The sequence below is a fragment of the Schistocerca gregaria genome, chromosome 7, assembly GCF_023897955.1.
Source record: "Schistocerca gregaria isolate iqSchGreg1 chromosome 7, iqSchGreg1.2, whole genome shotgun sequence".
NCBI classification, from domain to species: Eukaryota; Metazoa; Arthropoda; class Insecta; order Orthoptera; family Acrididae; genus Schistocerca; species Schistocerca gregaria.
The window spans coordinates 47,568,750-47,588,668 of record NC_064926.1 but is presented as its reverse complement, the minus strand read 5'-3'; the positions used below and the strand labels follow the sequence as shown (position 1 = coordinate 47,588,668).

Genomic DNA, 19,919 nt, shown 5'->3' with positions numbered 1-19,919 from the left:
AATGATTGGATGGAAGTTAAGGATGACCCTCATTCAGGACGGCCTTTGATGTCAACAGATAATGCACACGTCAGGAATGTCAATGAAATTGTACATGCCAATCAAAGACAGACTGTCTGAGTGATTGCAGAAGAATGTAATATTTCAGTTGGATCATGTCATGAAATCCTGACACAGCATCTTGGAATGCATTATGTTGCTGCCAAGTTTGTCACATGGCTCACGAAGTAAGACCAGAAAGATCTTCGCCTTGCAATCTGTGAAGATCTTTTGGATGGTGCAAATGAGAATGAGATATTCCAAGGAATAGAAAAGCAACTCGAGTCACTCAACAGAGGAAAGTCCACTGGACCTCACGGGATACCAATTCGACTCTACACAGAGTATGTGAAAGAACTTGCCCCCCTTCTAACAGCCATGTACCGCAAGTCTCTAGAGGAACAGAAGGTTCCAAATGATTGGAAAAGAGCACAGGTAGCCCCAGTCTTCAAGAAGGGTCGTCGAGCAGATGCTCAAAACTATAGACCTATATCTCTGACATTGATCTGTTGCAGAATTTTAGAACATGTTTTTTGCTCGAGTATCGTGTCGATTTTGGAAACCCAGAATCTACTCTGTAGGAATCAACATGGATTCCAGAAACAACGATCGTGTGAGACCCAACTGACTTTATTTGTTCGTGAGACCCAGAAAATATTAGATACAGGCTCCCAGGTAGATGCTATTTTCCTTGACTTCCAGAAGGCGTTTGATACAGTTCCGCACTGTCGCCTGATAAACAAAGTAAGAGCCTACGGAATATCAGACCAGCTGTGTGGCTGGATTGAAGAGTTTTTAGCAAACACAACACAGCATGTTGTTATCAATGGAGAGACGTCTACAGACGTTAAAGTAACCTCTGGCGTGCCACAGGGGAGTGTTATGGGACCACTGCTTTTCACAATATATATAAATGACCTAGTAGATAGTGTAGGAAGTGCCATGCGGCTTTTCGCGGATGATGCTGTAGTATACAGAGAAGTTGCAGCCTTAGAAAATTGTAGCGAAATGCAGGAAGATCTGCAGTGGATAGGCACTTGGTGCAGGGAGTGGCAACTGGCCCTTAACATAGACAAATGTAATGTCCTGCGAATACATAGAAAGAAGGATCCTTTATTGTATGATTATACGATAGCGGAACAAACACTGGTAGCAGTTACTTCTGTAAAATATCTGCGAGTATGCGTACGGAACGATTTGAAGTGGAATCATCATATAAAATTAATTGTTGGTAAGGCGGGACCAGGTTGAGACTCATTGGGAGAGTTGTTAAAAAATGTAGTCCATCAACAAAGGAGGTGGCTTACAAAACACTCGTTCGACCTATACTTGAGTATTGCTCATCAGTGTGGGATCCGTACCAGAGAGAGAAGATCCAAAGAAGAGCGGCGCGTTTCGTCACAGGGTTATTTGGTAACTGTGATAGCATTACGGAGATGTTTAGCAAACTCAAGTGGCAGATTCTGCAAGAGAGGCACTCTGCATCGCGGTGTAGCTTGCTGTCCACATTTCGAGAGGGTGCGTTTCTGGATGAGATATCGAATATATTGCTTCCCCCTACTTATACCTCCCGAGGAGATCACGAATGTAAAATTAGAGAGATTTGAGTGCGCACGGAGGCTTTCCGACAGTCGTTCTTCCCGCGGTTGTAGCCTATCCCCGATGTTATTCAATCTGTATATTGAGCAAGCAGTGAAGGAAACAAAAGAAAATTTTGGAGTAGGTATTAAAGTCCATGGAGAAGAAATAAAAACTTCGAGGTTCGCCGATGACATTGTCATTCTGTCAGAGACAGCAAGGGACTTGGAAGAGCAGTTGAATGGAATGGACAATGTCTTGAGAGGAGTATATAAGATGAACATCAACAAAAGCAAAACGAGGATAATGGAATGTAGTCGAATTAAGTCGGGTGATGCTGAGGGAATTAGATTAGGAAATGAGACACTTAAAGTAGTAAAGGAGTTTTGCTATTTGGGGAGCAAAATAACTGAGGATGGTCGAAGTAGAGAGGATATAAAATGTAGACTGGCAATGGCAAGGAAAGCGTTTCTGAAGAAGAGAAATTTGTTAACATCGAGTATTGATTTAAGTGTGAGGAACTCATTTCTGAAAGTATTTGTATGGAGTGTATCCATGTATGGAAGTGAAACATGGACAATAAATAATTTGGACAAGAAGAGAATGGAAGCTTTCGAAATGTGGTGCTACAGAATAATGCTGAAGATTAGATGGGTATATGACACAACTAATGAGGAAGTATTGAATAGGATTGGGGAGAAGAGAAGTTTGTGGCACAACTTGAGCAAAAGAAGGGATCGGTTGGTAGGACACGTTCTGAGGCATCAAGGGATCACGAATTTAGTATTGGAGGGCAGCGTGGAGGGTAAAAATCGTAGAGGGAGACCAAAAGGTGAATACACTAAGCAGATTCAGAAGGATGTAGGTTGCAGTAGGTACTGGGAGATGAAGAAGCTTGCACAGGATAGAGTAGCATGGAGAGCTGCATCAAACCAGTCGCAGGACTGAAGACCACAACAACAACAACACATGGGTGTTACTTAGTATTCAAAACTTTTACTATGTTCTCAGTGAAAGTATAAACTGTTATCTTAATGGAGCAATAGAGATCCAAACTGTGATTTTCTAATTATGTAGGTGGGTGCCAAATTTTTAAGTCAATTACCTCACTAAAAAAATGTGAATGTGGCTCTGTGGGCTGGTTCTGCAAGTGTTCTGTCACTCGCCATTTCTTTAACATCTGGCAATGGTCTGTTAATATGAAAAATGTCCAGAGCCACTAGCATGCAGAATGCTTATTAAACTCTGAGTCTCCCTATGGCTGGTAGGATAAATCAGCTCCGAGATCAGAGGTAGGCAAAGGCCTGCCACTTCCAATAGAACAGTGAATAGTACAGGTTAATGGTATCCAAAACCACCTTCAGCTTGTAGATGACTTCACCTTTTCTTTCTTTCTTTTTTTTTTTTTAAAAAAAGGAGGGTGGATGGTTGATAGTAACTGGGATCTGTGGATTCACTTTTCTTATAGTGGGGCCTCAAAATAAAATATTTTAATCCATCTGGAAATCATATTGAATTACACATGTGACTAAAAACTTTACATATTATAGGGTCACAAATAACTATATTTTTTGAACTGTCACCAATGACATATTTCTAAAATAATTTGGCACATTCATTAAAAGCTGCAGTTGGCTTCAGAGCATTTCAGAATTATCCATACAATCAACAGATTAAGTTTATTCTCTTGAACCTCAAGCGGGCATGCCATTTCCCGTAACATAAGCGGGTGCATGGCATACTTTGTACACATGTACAGAACAGCTGTCTTTATGCTACCAAGGTAAGCACGTATGTGCAAAATCACTGTTTAATCTTTGGTTAATGAAACAATGATAAAATTAAGTTACAATATATAAGCTTAACCACTGTTTAATTCAACAATAACAACATAAACTTCTATTATATAATTACGTTGCTGCATATGTTACCCCACAGTAATGACCCATTCGAAGCATTAAATAGTGCAGCTATATAAGATCCCTGCCAACTGTTTATTTGATTACCAATTACGTTGTAGATAACTGCCTCATCATGAGATTCTGATTCTAGCTCAGAAACTGGGTCATTTTTTTGCACGATCCGTAAATTTTTTCTCATCTAGCTCACTGTTTATTTCTTACTACTGCTGCTCCCTTGGACATATGCCAATGCAAATTATTACTGTGTGAGCTAAAGCCATAATAGAGAAATGGGTTAAGTCTCATAACTGTAAAACAAGAATAGAATGGTACAAGACAAAGTTATTTGTGAATGGTGCATTGTATACATAAGGGTGCCTGTTTGAAGATTAAAATCAACTTTATCTTTCTGTTGTATTCACGTAATAATACAAAAAACATCATCCAGTCTCTCCTGACCTGGAGTTTTGGGTGATTTTTCCAAACTCTACCCCTTCTTCTAAAATTCACCAATCCTTTTCCTTCACTCTTCTTCCTTCCCCTTCAACCCTTCTGCCTGGAGGGGGAGATACTGGCTCCCAAAGTTTAAGTACATAATACGTTTTTCACGTGTGTTCTCCTGCCATCACTTGGTGAGTAAATTTTCATATATACAATTACTTTATATTTTTAAAAAACAAAAAAGGCAGAATGAAAAGGATAAGGAATGTTACTTTCAAAATAACACTGTTATGAAGCTACAAGGAATTGAAATCATAATTAACATGGAATAGAGAATGCTTGATATAGCTCTGACCTCAAATTAAATCTTGATGTCATACCTTAGATACACTGGGACAAACTTAGCTCTTTTCCAAAATTTTAGAAGTTCTGCTGTTAGACCAAATGATACACCCAAATAGTCTAAACTCTCCGGTGGTCGTTCACTTAGTTTCAGCAACAAAGGCGGAAGTGCTTTACGAGGTTCTATATGCAGAAACAAAAGGCACATAGTTAGGAATTATGTTATTAACTTCATTACATAAAATTATTTTATACACTGCTGATTAATGCCATAATTGGTACAATGTTTGCAAAGCATCCCTTTCGTGTTTTATGACAGTATAGGAGTTCTTTGTCTTACAGTGTGTTGTAGCTGCAGTATGGGACTTAAGATCACTGTGCTACAGTAATAATTAAATGCACACATCCAGGCAAGTTTTGGGTTCAGTACTGTCTACAGATTAAAATTAATAGCTTATAAAGTTGGGCACAGGATTGTAAGTGGGGAAAAGTGAACAGGAAGGGAGAGGGAGGGATGGTCCCATTCAGGACACTCACACTGCTGATGCTCCATATTCCAATGAGTGCAAGCACTGTGACTGTTTATTGCTCATGGCTAAAATCCCATGGAATTATATGAACAAATGTTGTTACATTCGTTGAAGGAACTGTGATCAACTGTGGGTAATGGCTTCTTTCAGCATTTCCTATGTCTGAAATTGATTCAAGACACACTCTCTAGTATACTGCTAGATTACCAGCTGCCTCAATGAGTTGCTTCTACACTCCCAATGTCTTTGCATGTCGCTGATTCCAGTGAATTAATCTTTAAATTAATTAAGTTTCTGCACTTGTTCCATACTAAATCCTCCTCATACTGGATGCAGACAAAACTTGTGGCTTTTAAGGCTCTAAAGCACCAAAGTGAATGGAAGCAAAGACAGTTTGCCAGTTTTCAGAACCATACGCCTGTATCAAGAATGAATGTTAACAATAGGGAGAATCAAAAAGGATATTAGAGAATGAGTGTAATGTGCCAACCCCATGCACTATGATTTATTGATTTTTTTGTGCAAATAATCCATACAACTTACTCTCAATACAACACTAATTATATTACAGTGTATAGTTGTGGTTTTCAGGTACAATTATTTTGCATGGCAGCACTTGTTTTACTAAAACAAACAAAAAGCAGAACAGAAAGACAATCATCATCCCAATCATATTTTTATTTCATCAGATAACCTATTTTAACCATTTTTAGGTCATCCTCAGATCCATTAACTGCTAAAAAGGAAAGAAAAGGGTCATGATAGCATAATGATAAGTGTAATGCGACATAAAAATACGTACAGTAGCAATAAGCAAAATAACAATAAATAAACATTTTTGCTATCGTGACAAACGTGTAAACAGAAGATATGGATGTAGTGATACGCAAGAAATCACCCATGCCTGGGGAGAGTGTCTTCAACAGCAAATTCATGAGTATCACAGACTGTCACCCAACAACTGGCTCACAGATAATTGCTGCTGCTGCCTGCCTGCACCAACTTAGACTTGTGTTGGACAGTGCTTCAGCTGATGAGCATGTGGTTTCTACCACCACAAGTTAAGTGAAACTGTCCCTAACAGTATACTTTCAATATGTGTGTATCACAAAGTAGTAGTTGTTCGACTTAGATTAATTTCCACCTAGAATATGACTTATATTAATTTCCATTAAGAACTATTATTGTTTAGTTTCATCAACTAATAGACAATTTTAACATGATTTTACAGAAAGCTTATTTGTTTTCAATAAATTTTGTTGGCCCTACAATAAGGATTTCAACGAGGAGGTCCAGTTTTTGACCACCAAGCACTAACATGGAGTCAAATGCTCTTGAATTTTGGCAGCAACAACTCTACCACCATCAGGAATTGGACAAGCACTTAACTAGCTCTACACTGCAGCCATTACAGGTGCTGAATGGCATCCTGGCATTTCAGACAATCAGTGAGGCTCAAGAAGACTGTAGTACCTCAGAAACACCTCATGGTGTCCTTTTAGGCAAGTGATATCAAATGTCCAGAACACCGACACGCCTATGAATCTACAGTTATATTACTTGGCCCAAAAGTTAGCCTCCATTGACTGACCTGCCTGTGTTTCCATTGTCTGACATATTCTCTTTACTATCTGAACAATTTTTCCAACAAAATCCATGGTACTGGCAATGCTAGAATTCTTACAGCATCATAAGTCAGACACTGTACGTTATGCATCATGGACTGAAGACTTGCAGGGGTTGAGCAGAATACGTAAATCATCTGTGGTTGTGGTAAGTCGTAAGTGGAGAGTTTAATCTGTGATGTGATTTGCTTCGCCCTGGATAAGGAGGTCCACACACAAGCCTTAAGATAGTCTGACCCCTCCCTGCAAAATGAATGTGCATGTGAGATACTGAAAGTCACACAATATACTTTTTCAGCTGACTCAGACATTTCACTTGTAGCTGAGCCATAGTTAAAGAGTGCAGCAGGTTTCCATTACAGACACTTTCAGAGGTGGCCAATTGGTCTTATTCTCCACAGACCCAGGCTAGTAGAACGATCATTTGCAGTGATACATTTTGCTTTCAAATTGCCTGGACTGTTTTTCTTTGCATCCCAAATGGAATGTCCACATTATGAGGATTAGAGTTGTACGTGTTTACGTAAAGTCATACTGCAGAAGTCTACCGTAGCATGGTGGACACTAGGCATTCGCCTCAGCCAATTCAAATTAGTGACATTTCAGACAGTGGTCATGTGCTGCCACAACAGAAAATTTTGTTACACGCAACAATCCAAGACAGAAATCCAAGTCAGCCCTCCAATCAGCTCCAATTGCCTTGGTCTTGGCAACAGGTGTGTCATCACATGGCATTGGGGCTGTTCTCTCTTGTAAGTCAATGGACAGTGTGGCCAAGTCAATCATATTTATACCAAAGACACTTACCCCAGCTCAAGAACATTTCTCACAGATCTACAAAAAGCACTGGCCATCATATTCGACATACCTGTAATTCGAATTTTTTTGTATGGTCATAGATTTCCTCTTGTTACCAATCGTAAACAGTTCATGTCACATTTTAGACCCAAGGCAAAATATGTCACCTTCATCAATAGGCTCTTTATTTGTCAAATTTTCGAATACTTCATTTACTACAGCACTTCTGCTCACTCCTCACGTTACTCCTTACAATGTTGAGTGCTCCAACTACTCCATCAATCCCACTGGAGAATTTCCAGGATTAAGAAACTGACATGCTGCTCCATGTATTGCCTCATATGGATGATGACTGATGGAGGAAAAGCTCAAATTAGAGAAAACTGGGAAAGGAAAGAGAACATCCCACCTTAGTGATTAAAGGAAATCATGAAAATCCAATATGAAGATTGTTGGGCATGGTTTGAATGGCCATCCTCCCAAATGTGAGTCCTGTGTATTATCACTGCACCACCTCACTTGGTAACAACGTGACAATCATGACAGAGAAGACTTAGCGTGGTATCACTTGAACTGCAGAATGCTGGTTACAATAAGTGGATTAATGAGGATGAGACAGACTGCCAGTGACTTGAGCATTTGTGTGAAAAACACAATGACAGACTCCAGAAATCTCATAAGTCAGTAAAACTGTTCCTCCTACTGATATGGCAAGAAAAAGGAACTGAAATTATGTATAAAGGAAAATACTAATGAGAATGAGATTTTCACTCTGCAGTGGAGTGTGCGGTCCGGAACACAGTTTTAATCTGCCACGAAGTTTTGAAAATATTAATCATTATAAAATATCATGACTAGGGGAAAGAGTACACCACTTTATAATCAAAATCAGAATATGCCCATTTTCTTCTATTGTTGCAGTAACTGTCTCAAAGAAGGGTAACGAAAGATGAAACAATGGATTACCAACAACAATTTGAATAAATAATCTAAACACTGGGAGGACACCACAGTATAATAGTACGCAGAAGGCACATAAGTTTTCTATGCATTTCATACATATCACTTCACTGAGACATTGAACATGCTTTTTTTAAAATGGAACAAGCACTTTTAATGAGTTTTTTGAGCACTTGAAAAGAAATACTCAGTGGTATGACACCACCAAGTGTTTACAATGAAAAGTTTCATAAAAGCAGCCATGGAAAGAGATAAATTTAGCAGCAATGCTGTTGATGGCACATTTTGCTTTTGTCAACCCTGTTTGGTGTTATTTACAATGCATTAATGATGAAAATAGCATGTTCATTTTTAAATCAGTATTATTGTAATATAGTAACATTACAAGAAAATGCAGTTTTTTGTGCATATTGGAGTTTTATACACCATAGTGTTCCTTTTATATTGTGATTTGGATCTGGTTCTGCATGATTAAAAGAGAAATTAGATGGGATCAACAACAATACAAGCTGTTATGGCAAGGAAGGAACAGCCATGGAGCTCAACTCAGAATGGTATTTGTCAAAAAACGTAGTCACCATGCCAGCGGATCACATCGGACAATGTTGTGGTTGCTTCAAGTTACGATACCAAATAAAGTAATGATGAAGCACCTGGTGAGTAATTCTGCTCGCTCTACAGTTTAAGAAAACAAAACAAATATCCAGACCAACATTTTTTCACAACAAAAGTAAGTAGAACACCATACACAACTTTCAACATGAAATACATTCTCGAGTCAAAATAACGGAGTGGACACTTGTGAATAAGCAAGCTACAACAAATCATGCTGTTCATGACATGTCTGTCAAAACAACACAGTGGCTGCTCTATATTCTTCGTAAGAAATGTTTAAGTCTGACTTTTCAAACTGATGGCTTACGAGAAACACAACAAGAAAACAACCTGAATTTTCTGAATATAATAATGGAGATGTTTGTGGGCTAATTATTAAGTAGACACCTAAACAATGACATAGAAATAATATTTTACTTATGATTTTATCAACAATTCTGTAAATTGTAAGCTCTTGTCCTCTTGGAAATTCCATTGTCATCATTATGGGCTCCATTACATGCCACGCTGTGTCACTGTGATAATCTTAATATATGAGAAATTCCTCTGTGCGAGCCCTGGTTTCTCTTATTTTATTGTGATGATCATTTCTCCCTATGTAGGTGGGTACGAACAGTACGTTTTCGAAATTGGAGGAGAAAACTGGTGACTGAAATTTCATGAGAAGAACCCATTGCAACAAAAAACGCCTTTGTTTTAATGATTGAAACTGCAATTCATGAATCATGTCTGTGGCACTATCTCCCCTACTTCACGACAATACAAAACGAGCTACCCTTCTTTGTACTTTTTTGATGTCATCCGTTGGTCCCATCTGATGCCGTTCCCACACCACACAGCGATACTCCAGAATAGGGCAGACGAGTGTGGTGTAAGTAGTCTCTTTAGTAGACCTGTTGCAGCTTCTAAGTGTTATGCCAATTAATCACAGTCTTTGGTTGGCTCTACCCACAACATTATCTATGTGATCGCTCAAATTTAGGGTATTTGTAAAAAACATTTACTATGTAAAAGTAAGCAAAGTACAACTTTGCACTGAGATAAGTAAAAAAATAATTGAAACCTGAATATTCAATGCTCTCTATAAAACAGACATGTCCCAAAATGGATCAATATTTATTTAAATAAGGCTGCACACTCATTTATTTGTGCATAAGAAGATCAGAGTGGTTAGTACTTTAAGACCCCCACGTCACACTAAAGTAATTCCCTAACACGATAAATTTGAAAGCTAACCAGTTGACAGAGATTTGAATGTAAAATAATGAAAATAAGTTCTCAGGTCAGGTTTTAACTGATATATGTGTACCTATGTGTTCCTCTAGCAAGCCAACCTCATTATCTTCCACTGGTTCTATGACTTCAGATGGCAACTGGTCTTCATCTATGCTGGGCACTTTGAATTCATAGTACTCTTTCAAAAGATTCAAAGCTCTGCTGCCATACCCCATCTAGGGAATGAAAAGAAAGAGCAACAATAGCAACTAGAAAGCAAATGAGAGTATAATTCATCTAGCAGTTTTCATAAATGAAAATAGCAAAAAGTCAAACAAAACATACCCCCTGGTAGTCAGGATGCGTTGCTATCCTAACAATACGAGCACCTGCCAGGGATGGGAAGTCTTCATCTTGATACTGCTGGGCTATTGTCCATGGGATAAGATCTCCAGATGCACGTTTACCACGAGACAGCCCATCGACAACAGACCCTCTGGATACCTGGCCTTCCAAACAAACCTGCAAAATTAATTTCAGTCTTCAAATGTGAAACCATAAGCTGGTCAGTTCCTATTCATAGCATCATGTTGTTAGTACCTGAATTACAACTAGGATTTCAGGCAATGACTTTTTGTTGGGATCCACAGGGCCAAGCAAACAGAAGAGATGATGTGCTGGAGCATCTGACATCATTTGCAAGTCATTTGGGCTATTCTGAAATGTATGATGACATATTATTATGCAGAATGTTTGAAACCTTCTGTTCTGCCAAAACTAGTTTTTCAACTAACCTTATAATGTGAGGCTACATAGAGTGCAACTAATCGGTGCAAAAATGCTTCTGAGGCTTTATGGTAACAGAAGAGTGTATCCCTGAAATGACAAAACATGATATCTTACACTGCATGAACAAGGTTAACTATCAAATCAAGTCTTAAAGTAAAATAAAGGAATGAGCTGCAAACATTTTTATATTTCAAGAGGATTTGTATTATCTGTTTTTCATTCATTTTTCAAATTTTCTTCTTTAATTACGTTTTGTTTATTCTAAAAAGGAAAGAAAGATAGAGACCTGTTTATGTAGTAGAGATCACAGCTGTCAGGAGGGGGGCACCCAGACAGTAATGGCTGTACAGATGTGGCATCCAAACACAGTAGATCTGTCAACCATTTCTCAACATCATCATCTGGTTTATAGCGAATGGATTCTTCCAAAGCCACCTAAAATAATTTATAATAAAAGCTGTTGCATCAAATGGAGAATTCACTCGAACAAACTACAAAATTAGAATAAGGTAGACTAGCTGACCAGTAAGTACCTTCAAGAGGTGAAATTTCAGTACTGTCTATAAAAACATTTAAAAATAGGTGAAAAATATTTCTTTATATTTTCAAATATGTACATTGCCAGTACTGGTATTTTGCATGCTGAAAATATGTTGTCTCCTTGTAAGTTCACATAATGAAGGTTTTGTCATAATATACAATGCACCTTTCCAGGATTCAATCTTCTGCCTTTGTCATTTGCAACACACTTCATTAAAAGTGTTTATTGTCTTGTGATGTACATAAATAATATCATCTGAAAATAAGGACAAGGATTTGCTCTCTTATTATGTTTTCTAGTAATGATATTAGAATTACGGACAACCTGCACAAAGACAAGAAAAAGTATAAACACTGTCTCATCCAGTTCCCCTCCCCACTTTCACAGTTACATTCTTCCCTTTCTCTTGTCCTCACTCTTTCCTCTACTGTGCTGACATCCATTCTCACATCAAATTTCTCTCTCATATTATCGCTTCATGCCTGTGATAGCTACCAGAATTTATCCCAATTTCTGAGAGTAATCTGTCTATACACTCTCCAGCCACCCAATAGTACTTCCTTATCACCATCTTCTGCTGCGCCACTTTAACTAACCCAGCCGCCTCAATCCTCCTCCTCCCCCTCTCCCTGTAAAACAGTCACCTATGCAACCACACATAAGTAGTGTTACAGTGACTGTGTGTGTGAGTGGGGGAGGGGGGGGGGGGGGTGGCAGGCGTGTAGTGAATGATATAGACTATGGAGGAACATCGATTTAATTAGCTATCAGTGGTATTGGCTAATGAAATACTTTGAAGCAATTATGGAACTCTGTCCAGGAAGCAACAAGAACATTGTAACAATTAATTAACAACCTTTAAAGTTCGTGCAAGTGAATGTTTAGAGATACACAATTCCTCTAACACAATTTACAAAGTTACCATGCTACAAATTGTGTGGCGAAGTCAGAGCAAATTCTAAACCCCAACACAAGACCTGACCTACATAGAATCCCTTTGGGATGACTATTTTTGGCTCATTAACTTGCGCAGTTGACGTCTTTCCACCTTATATGTTCTCCCACGGCATCCCTGCACTCTTGCAGCCACATCCTAGCCAATGTCCAAATCCTTGCCTCATGGCGGTGGACAAGATAACCCTTTCAGCTTATCACACAACAAAGTGACCCCATGTAGTGAGACACTTTTCTGCTGTGTCCTTAACCACAGTTGATGTTGATAGCATTACCAGCAGCTACCAGATAGTGGATCAGCAGTTTCTTACTGCTGTGTGTGCTCTATATGATGGCATACACATGCAACTGTCTCTTTTCAATTATTCCTGGTACCCACCTGTTTGTTTTCCAGATGGCATTCTGAAGCATAGCCTGTGTCTGCATAGTGTTGCTTCACTATGTTCCTGTGCTTCTCATAACCTTTCAAATCTAATAATCAATATAATATAATCAACACATCAGGCTGAAAATTTGCAAGCAGATTTGGTTGCTCTGGCTACTGTCTTTGCCTGCTCATACTGCACTGCTCGTATGTGTGCGAGTAATTACACTGGAGAAAGAATGAAAGTTGGGTTAATTTTGGTGATCTTTTACTCATTCATCTGCACCTGAGTGGTTGACATTCTTTACACTTTTATTATAGAAATCCTGGGCTTTCACTAATGATTTATTACAGTAATGTTTATTGACAGAATACCTGGGCATAGTGACATGGTAGAAGGCAAGGGAATTTTAACAGTTCCTTACATAGTAGTATGAAAAGGAAAGACATCAGATCAGTTTCGGTCTAGGTGAACAGCTTGTACTATGTGTTTTAATAGTTGAATGCACACTCAGCATATCATGGATACAGGAAAAAAAGGTACTTTTTATCATAATAAATGAGCAATATACTCTGAGCAGAAAAGTAAAAGGGGCATTTATCTGGCTATCCATTTCTCTTGGAGAAACTAATTAGGTGTTGTACTTCTTGAAACAAAATCACGCACAATACCAGAAATGACTCAGTGAATTGTGCTTTGTTTTACTTTATCTTTTAATTGTTGGGCAATTACTCTTGCCAACGATGAAACCTAGCTACTTGTAATTGTAGAAATCTGAAATGAGTATTTCCACTACAACTGTAAAATGCACATCAATATGAAGGTATTTCTCACCTCATGGAGAGCCCTCCCAGTAGCTGCTGCTGGGGTTTTTGTTTTTGCTTGATCAGCAGTTGCACCTACAGGAGCAGTTTGGTTCCTTAGTTGCTGCAGGAGCTTCAAGGAGAGTGAGCGGCCTGTTCCTTCGTACCTAGGTTTTAATTAATGTGCATTTAATTTTGCATATTTCTAACAAACACATATCATGTTCAGAATTCACTGTCACAAATTTTAGGAACAGTTTAAAAGGACAGAATCATAACATTCTCAACAAATGGAATCGTAGAAGCATTAAGTAACCCTCTTAGAAACAGTACATATTATTTTCTGTATTCACCCATTAATTGTTGAAGCCAGAAACACAAGGTATGGTCCCAGCATATTTCTCACAAAAGGTAAGGGAATAGCTGCAGCTTCATCAATCACCACCAACTCTGCTTGGCCAAGGCGATGCGAATCTGTAGGATGGATGTACTGAAATGGTAACGATGAGGAATGCATTTTTATAAATTGTTTTACACTAATTCTCAAGAAAACAACAACAAGAAAAAAAAAAAAAAAACATTATCTCAAGTGCCCCAAGAACACAAAATAAACACTAGCATGCATGCATGTGACTGCCCCCCCCCCCCCCCCCCACACACACACACACACACACACACACACACACACACACACACACAGAGAGAGAGAGAGAGAGAGAGAGAGAGAGAGAGAGAGAGAGAGAGATGTGGGGAGGGGGGGGGGTGTTTTGTATGATTTTAAAGAAGAAGGCAAATAGATTTCAATAATTGCAAGTTCTAGAAGAGAGAAATTTATTTATTTATGGTTTTATAAAAAAAATACTACAAAGGTACCACCAAATGTGGATTAACCTCACATTTTGACATCATAGGAGGAATAGATTCACTTTTGGGTGCAGTGACTACAACAGCAGTGTTAGGTTTGATAAGTGTGCTAACTGCATACATATCCACACATTTTAACTTAGAGGTACATCCAGTAAAGTTATATGTTATTGGTAATCGTCCATTTTCATTAATTAAATTAACAACAATAATATACTGGATGTATCCACAATGTGAACATCTCTACTTGCTCACTCATCAAACTTTGTTGTGTTACTAAATACTGTGAGATTTGAAACACAAATAAAAACAAGACTAATAATGCATAAACAATGGCTGAACCCACAAGAGACAGATGATATTTGTGCAAGTTCGTTGTGCTGTATTTTTTACGCAATTGATGTCATCACACCAGGATGGAGGGATATGCACATGTAAAGTTATACATTGGGGTAGTGCAGAAAAATGTTTAAGCTATGTCATTGCTTCAGATGTCATTGTTAAGAGCTTGCAAAAACTACTAGGACCCAAAATGAACAATAAAAATATCCAGCAGAATATAAGCAAAAATCAGTATTAAGTTAAAAATTACAAAATAATTAAAGATGACATCTCATATGACTCGTATGCTTGGAATCATGGAAAATGCAAGAAGGGAAAAGCTCACAACAGAAAGAATCCAAAAAGCCTAAAAAGTCCCTTGTCAATTGAATATAAGAGATGTGGAAGTGTCAAAATGGAAGTCAAAAAAAACCTCACAAGGTGATTAAGTAGCTGGCCCATAGGCCATACAATGGCCAGCGATAGTCCAGGCTTGTGATTTATCTATTCCATAACCATTATAATACTCTGTGTAATCACTGGATTAAAGAGAGTGATAATTAAATTAGATATTAATAAGAAATGCTCTTTATGATTTTATCCTGACATTTTCATGAAAATCTGTGGTACACATCTGAACTGTGCACACAGAAATCTTTTCCCTATTTAATGCATTCTGCTCAGAACTTACTGCTTTGTTAACTAGGAGGATGGTAAGCAGTCTCTACAAAGTACGCAACTGCTGCTTATTTCGTAGAATGCTTAAATAACTTTTCCACGCCATAAAGATTATGTTTCATAATTGAAAGAATGTTAGCTACATGACAAATTAGTCAAATACAACTCACCTCCATAGCTGAGCTTCTAAATTTTGCCTAACAATTGTGCTAGTGACATTATACTACAAGAACACAAAAATGAACAAAAGCTGTAGTTGTATAATAACAAAAGCAATAAAGAAAGTAAACTTCTTTTTTATAGTTCATGTCCAAAGTCAAATTACATAATGAATTTAATCTCTTAAGATGCTATGAGTGCAAGACAACATATTCCATCATTTGTTTAACTTATCCTCAGGATTAATCTTCCGTATTGCAAAAAAATGTGTCAAAGAGCCATTGCAATTCAGTGAATTGCCTCTGCTCGGGACAAATTGCCGTATATTAAAATGTGACAAGACATTTGGTTTTTGCTACATTATAATCAAAGTATTCTTTCTATCTAATACTTAATAATGTTTGGGTGAAAGAAAAATACATTATTGATATGGATCATACCTGAACAGTCTGTCTATGGTCTCTGTATACATTAAGACGTACAACTGCTTTGTTGAATTCTGGGTTTGTAGACTGTATAACATCATAGTCCAAATGTTCTTGGTACTCGAGTACATCAAGGCCTGAAAGACAGAGTCCAGATTTATCACATTAAAAGGGTAAAACAACTTTTTATTTTTCATTTTAGAGAACTTTATTGCAATTAAAAAATTTTCTATTCTGTAACTATTTTATGTTAAAATTGAACAGGGTGCCCTAAAATATTCCTACCCCCCCCCCCCCCCCCCCCCCCCCCCTGAACCATGGACCTTGCTGTTGGTGGGGAGGCTTGCGTGCCTCAGTGATACAGATAGCCGTGCCGTAGGTACAACCACAACGGAGGGGTATCTGTTGAGAGGCCAGACAAACGTGTGGTTCCTGGGTAAGCTACTACAAACCGCATAGTGAACGCATTATTGTGGCCAAGATAGATACGAAGCCCACAGCTACTACAGTAGTATAAGTTTAAATGCCAACTAGCTCTGCAGATGACGAAGAAATTGAAGAAATGTATGATGAAATAAAAGAAATTATTCAGATAGTGAAGGGAGATGAAAATTTAATAGTCATGGGTGACTGGAATTCGAGTGTAGGAAAAGGGAGAGAAGAAAACGTAGTAGGTGGATATGGATTGGGGCTAAGAAATGAAAGAGGTAGCCGCCTGGTAGAATTTTGCACGGAGCACAACTTAGTCATAGGTAACACTTGGTTTAAGAATCATGAAAGAAGGTTGTATAAATGGAAGAACCTTGGAGATACTAAAAGGTATCTGATACATTATATAATGGTAAGACAGAGATTTAGGAACCAGGTTTTAAATTGTAAGACATTTCCAGGGGCAGATGTAGACTCTGACCACAATCTATTGGTTATAACCTGTAGACTAAAATTGAAGAAACTGCAAAAAAGTGGGAATTTAAGGAGATGGGACCTGGATAAACTGAAAGAACCAGAGGTTGTACAGAGTTTCAGGGAGAGCATAAGGGAACAATTGACAGGAATGGGGGAAATAAATACAGTAGAAAAAGAACGGCTAGCTTTGAGGGATGAGGTAGTGAAGGCAGCAGAGGATCAAGTAGGTAAAAAGACGAGGGCTAGTAGAAATCCTTGGGTAACAGAAGAAATATTGAATTTAATTGATGAAAGGAGAAAATATAAAAATGCAATAAATGAAGCAGGCAAAAAGGAATACAAACGTCTCAAAAATGAGATCAACAGGAAGTGCAAAATGGCTAAGCAGGCATGGCTAGAGGACAAATGTAAGGATGTAGAGGCTTATCTCACTAGGGGTAAGATAGATACTGTCTACAGGAAAATAAAAGAGACGTTTGGAGATAAGAGAACCACTTGTATGAACATCAAGAGCTCAGATGAAAACCCAGTTCAAAGCAAAGAAGGGAAAGCAGAAAGGTGGAAGGAGTATATAGAGGGTCTATACAAGGGCGATGTACTTGAGGACAATATTATGGAAATGGAAGAGGATGTAGATGAAGATGAAATGGGAGATACAATACTGCGTGAAGAGTTTGACAGAGCACTGAAAGACCTGAGTCGAAACAAGGCCCCCGGAGTAGACAACATTCCATTGGAACTACTGACGGCCTTGGGAGAGCCAGTCCTGACAAAACTCTACCATCTGGTGAGCAAGATGTATGAGACAGGCGAAATACCCTCAGACTTCGAGAAGAATATAATAATTCCAATCCCAAAGAAAGCAGGTGTTGACAGATGTGAAAATTACCGAACAATAAGTTTAATAAGCCATAGCTGCAAAATACTAACACGAATTCTTTACAGACGAATGGAAAAACTAGTAGAAGCCGACATCGGGGAAGATCAGTTTGGATTCCGTAGAAATACTGGAACACGTGAGGCAATACTGACCTTACGACTTATCTTAGAAGTAAGATTAAGGAAAGGCAAACCTATGTTTCTAGCATTTGTAGAGTTAGAGAAAGCTTTTGACAATGTTGACTGGAATACTCCCTTTCAAATTCTAAAGGTGGCAGGGGTAAAATACAGGGAGTGAAAGGCTATTTACAATTTGTTCAGAAACCAGATGGCAGTTATAAGAGTCAAGGGGCATGAAAGGGAAGCTGTGGTTGGGAAGGGAGTAAGACAGGGTTGTAGCCTCTCCCCGATGTTATTCAATCTGTATACTGGGCAAGCAATAAAGGAAACAAAAGAAAATTTCGGAGTAGGTATTAAAATCCATGGAGAAGAAATAAAAACTTTGAGGTTCGCCGATGACATTGTCATTCTGTCAGAGACAGCAAGGGACTTGGAAGAGCAGTTGAATGGAATGGACAATGTCTTGAGAGGAGTATATAAGATGAACACCAATAAAAGCAAAACGAGGATAATGGAATGTAGTCGAATTAAGTCGGGTGATGCTGAGGGAATTAGATTAGGAAATGAGACACTTAAAGTAGTAAAGGAGTTTTGCTATTTGGGGAGCAAAATAACTGATGATGGTCGAAGTAGAGAGGATATCAAATGTTGACTGGCAATGGCAAGGAAAGCGTTTCTGAAGAAGAGAAATTTGTTAACACTGAATATAGACTTAAGTGTCAGGAAGTCTTTTCTGAAAGTATTTGTATGGAGTGTAGCTATGTATGGAAGTGATACATGGACGATAAATAGTTTGGACAAGAAGAGAATAGAAGCTTTCGAAATGTGGTGCTACAGAATAATGCTGAAGATTAGATGGGTAGATCACAAACTAATGAGGAAGTATTGAATAGGATTGGGGAGAAGAGAAGTTTGCGGCACAACTTGACCAGAAGAAGGGATCGGTTGGTAGGACATGTTCTGAGGCATCAAGGGATCATGAATTTAATATTGGAGGGCAGCGTGGAGGGTAAAAATCGTAGAGGGAGACCAAGGGATGAATACACTAAGCAGATTCAGAAGGATGTAGGTTGCAGTAGGTACTGGGAGATGAAGCAACTTGCACGGGATAAAGTAGCATGGAGAGCTGCATCAAACCAGCCTCAGGACTGAAGACGACAACAACAACAACAACAACAACAACAACCCCTCCCAGCCGTCTTGTATCTCAAAACAGGCACTAATGTGTAATGCTCCCTCTAAAACCTACTTGTGTGTCAACCATTTTAAAAGATCCTCAAATATTAAAATCATGTGTGTATGTATACTATATCTGATTATAACACAAATACTGAGTAATGTTAACAAAGGACTGATAACACTGTTCAGAGGTCATATTGACAAATTGGACCACTAAGTAAAAAAATCAACTCTTGATCTTGGGCATATGGTTGTAAGGAAATATCTTGAATGGATAGTTATAAGAGCATACGTATTTCAAAAGAAGCATTAGATAGCCCCAGTCAAATAAAAATGTGACGGATGGAAAAAAGTAAGTAAACTTTTCTTTATTTCAAAAGTAATCAGCCTAACTGTTTATATATTTATCCCACTATGGGACAAGATGGTCAATATCCTTTATGGGAAAATGTTGGTGGGTGCCTATGGAACCATGATGGTACCCAGGCACGCACTTCTTTGGCCGAAGCAGATCAATGGTCATGAATGTCTTTCTTCAGGGTTCTGAAAATATGGAAATCATATGAGGAAAGATCAGAACTGTATGGAAGATGTGTAATGGCTTCCCAGTGAAACTTCTGCAGCCTAGCTGAAACAACTTTGGTAACATGTGAGCAGACAATATCCTGCAACTGAATGATGCTGTTCATCAACATTCTAGGGCATTTGGATTTGGTGGCACACTTCAATTTTTGTGACGTGTCCACATGCACACCTAACCCAGTGGCAATATCACTCGGAACAATTTTTCATTCAGGCTCCATCACACTGTATCAACAGCACTAGGATACCTGCATGTGTGTGAGAGCCTGCATATATGCAAAAGTTTTTGCTACAGTTCATGCCAGAGGCC

At 38.4% G+C, this 19,919-nt stretch overlaps 1 protein-coding gene across 1 annotated transcript in view; it reads right to left on the bottom strand.

Annotated features, from left to right (window-relative positions):
* LOC126281444 (RNA cytidine acetyltransferase-like) overlaps nt 1-19,919 on the bottom strand; it is a 95,366-nt gene that overhangs the window by 34,053 nt on the left and 41,394 nt on the right. The window contains exons 7-15 of the mRNA XM_049980413.1: nt 15,959-16,080; nt 13,850-13,986; nt 13,528-13,663; nt 11,120-11,268; nt 10,839-10,920; nt 10,645-10,761; nt 10,390-10,566; nt 10,139-10,280; nt 4,340-4,484 (exon numbers count right to left, since the gene is read on the bottom strand). Of these exons, the coding sequence (XP_049836370.1) occupies nt 4,340-4,484; nt 10,139-10,280; nt 10,390-10,566; nt 10,645-10,761; nt 10,839-10,920; nt 11,120-11,268; nt 13,528-13,663; nt 13,850-13,986; nt 15,959-16,080 (1,207 nt within the window). The remainder of the gene's footprint in view (nt 1-4,339; nt 4,485-10,138; nt 10,281-10,389; nt 10,567-10,644; nt 10,762-10,838; nt 10,921-11,119; nt 11,269-13,527; nt 13,664-13,849; nt 13,987-15,958; nt 16,081-19,919) is intronic.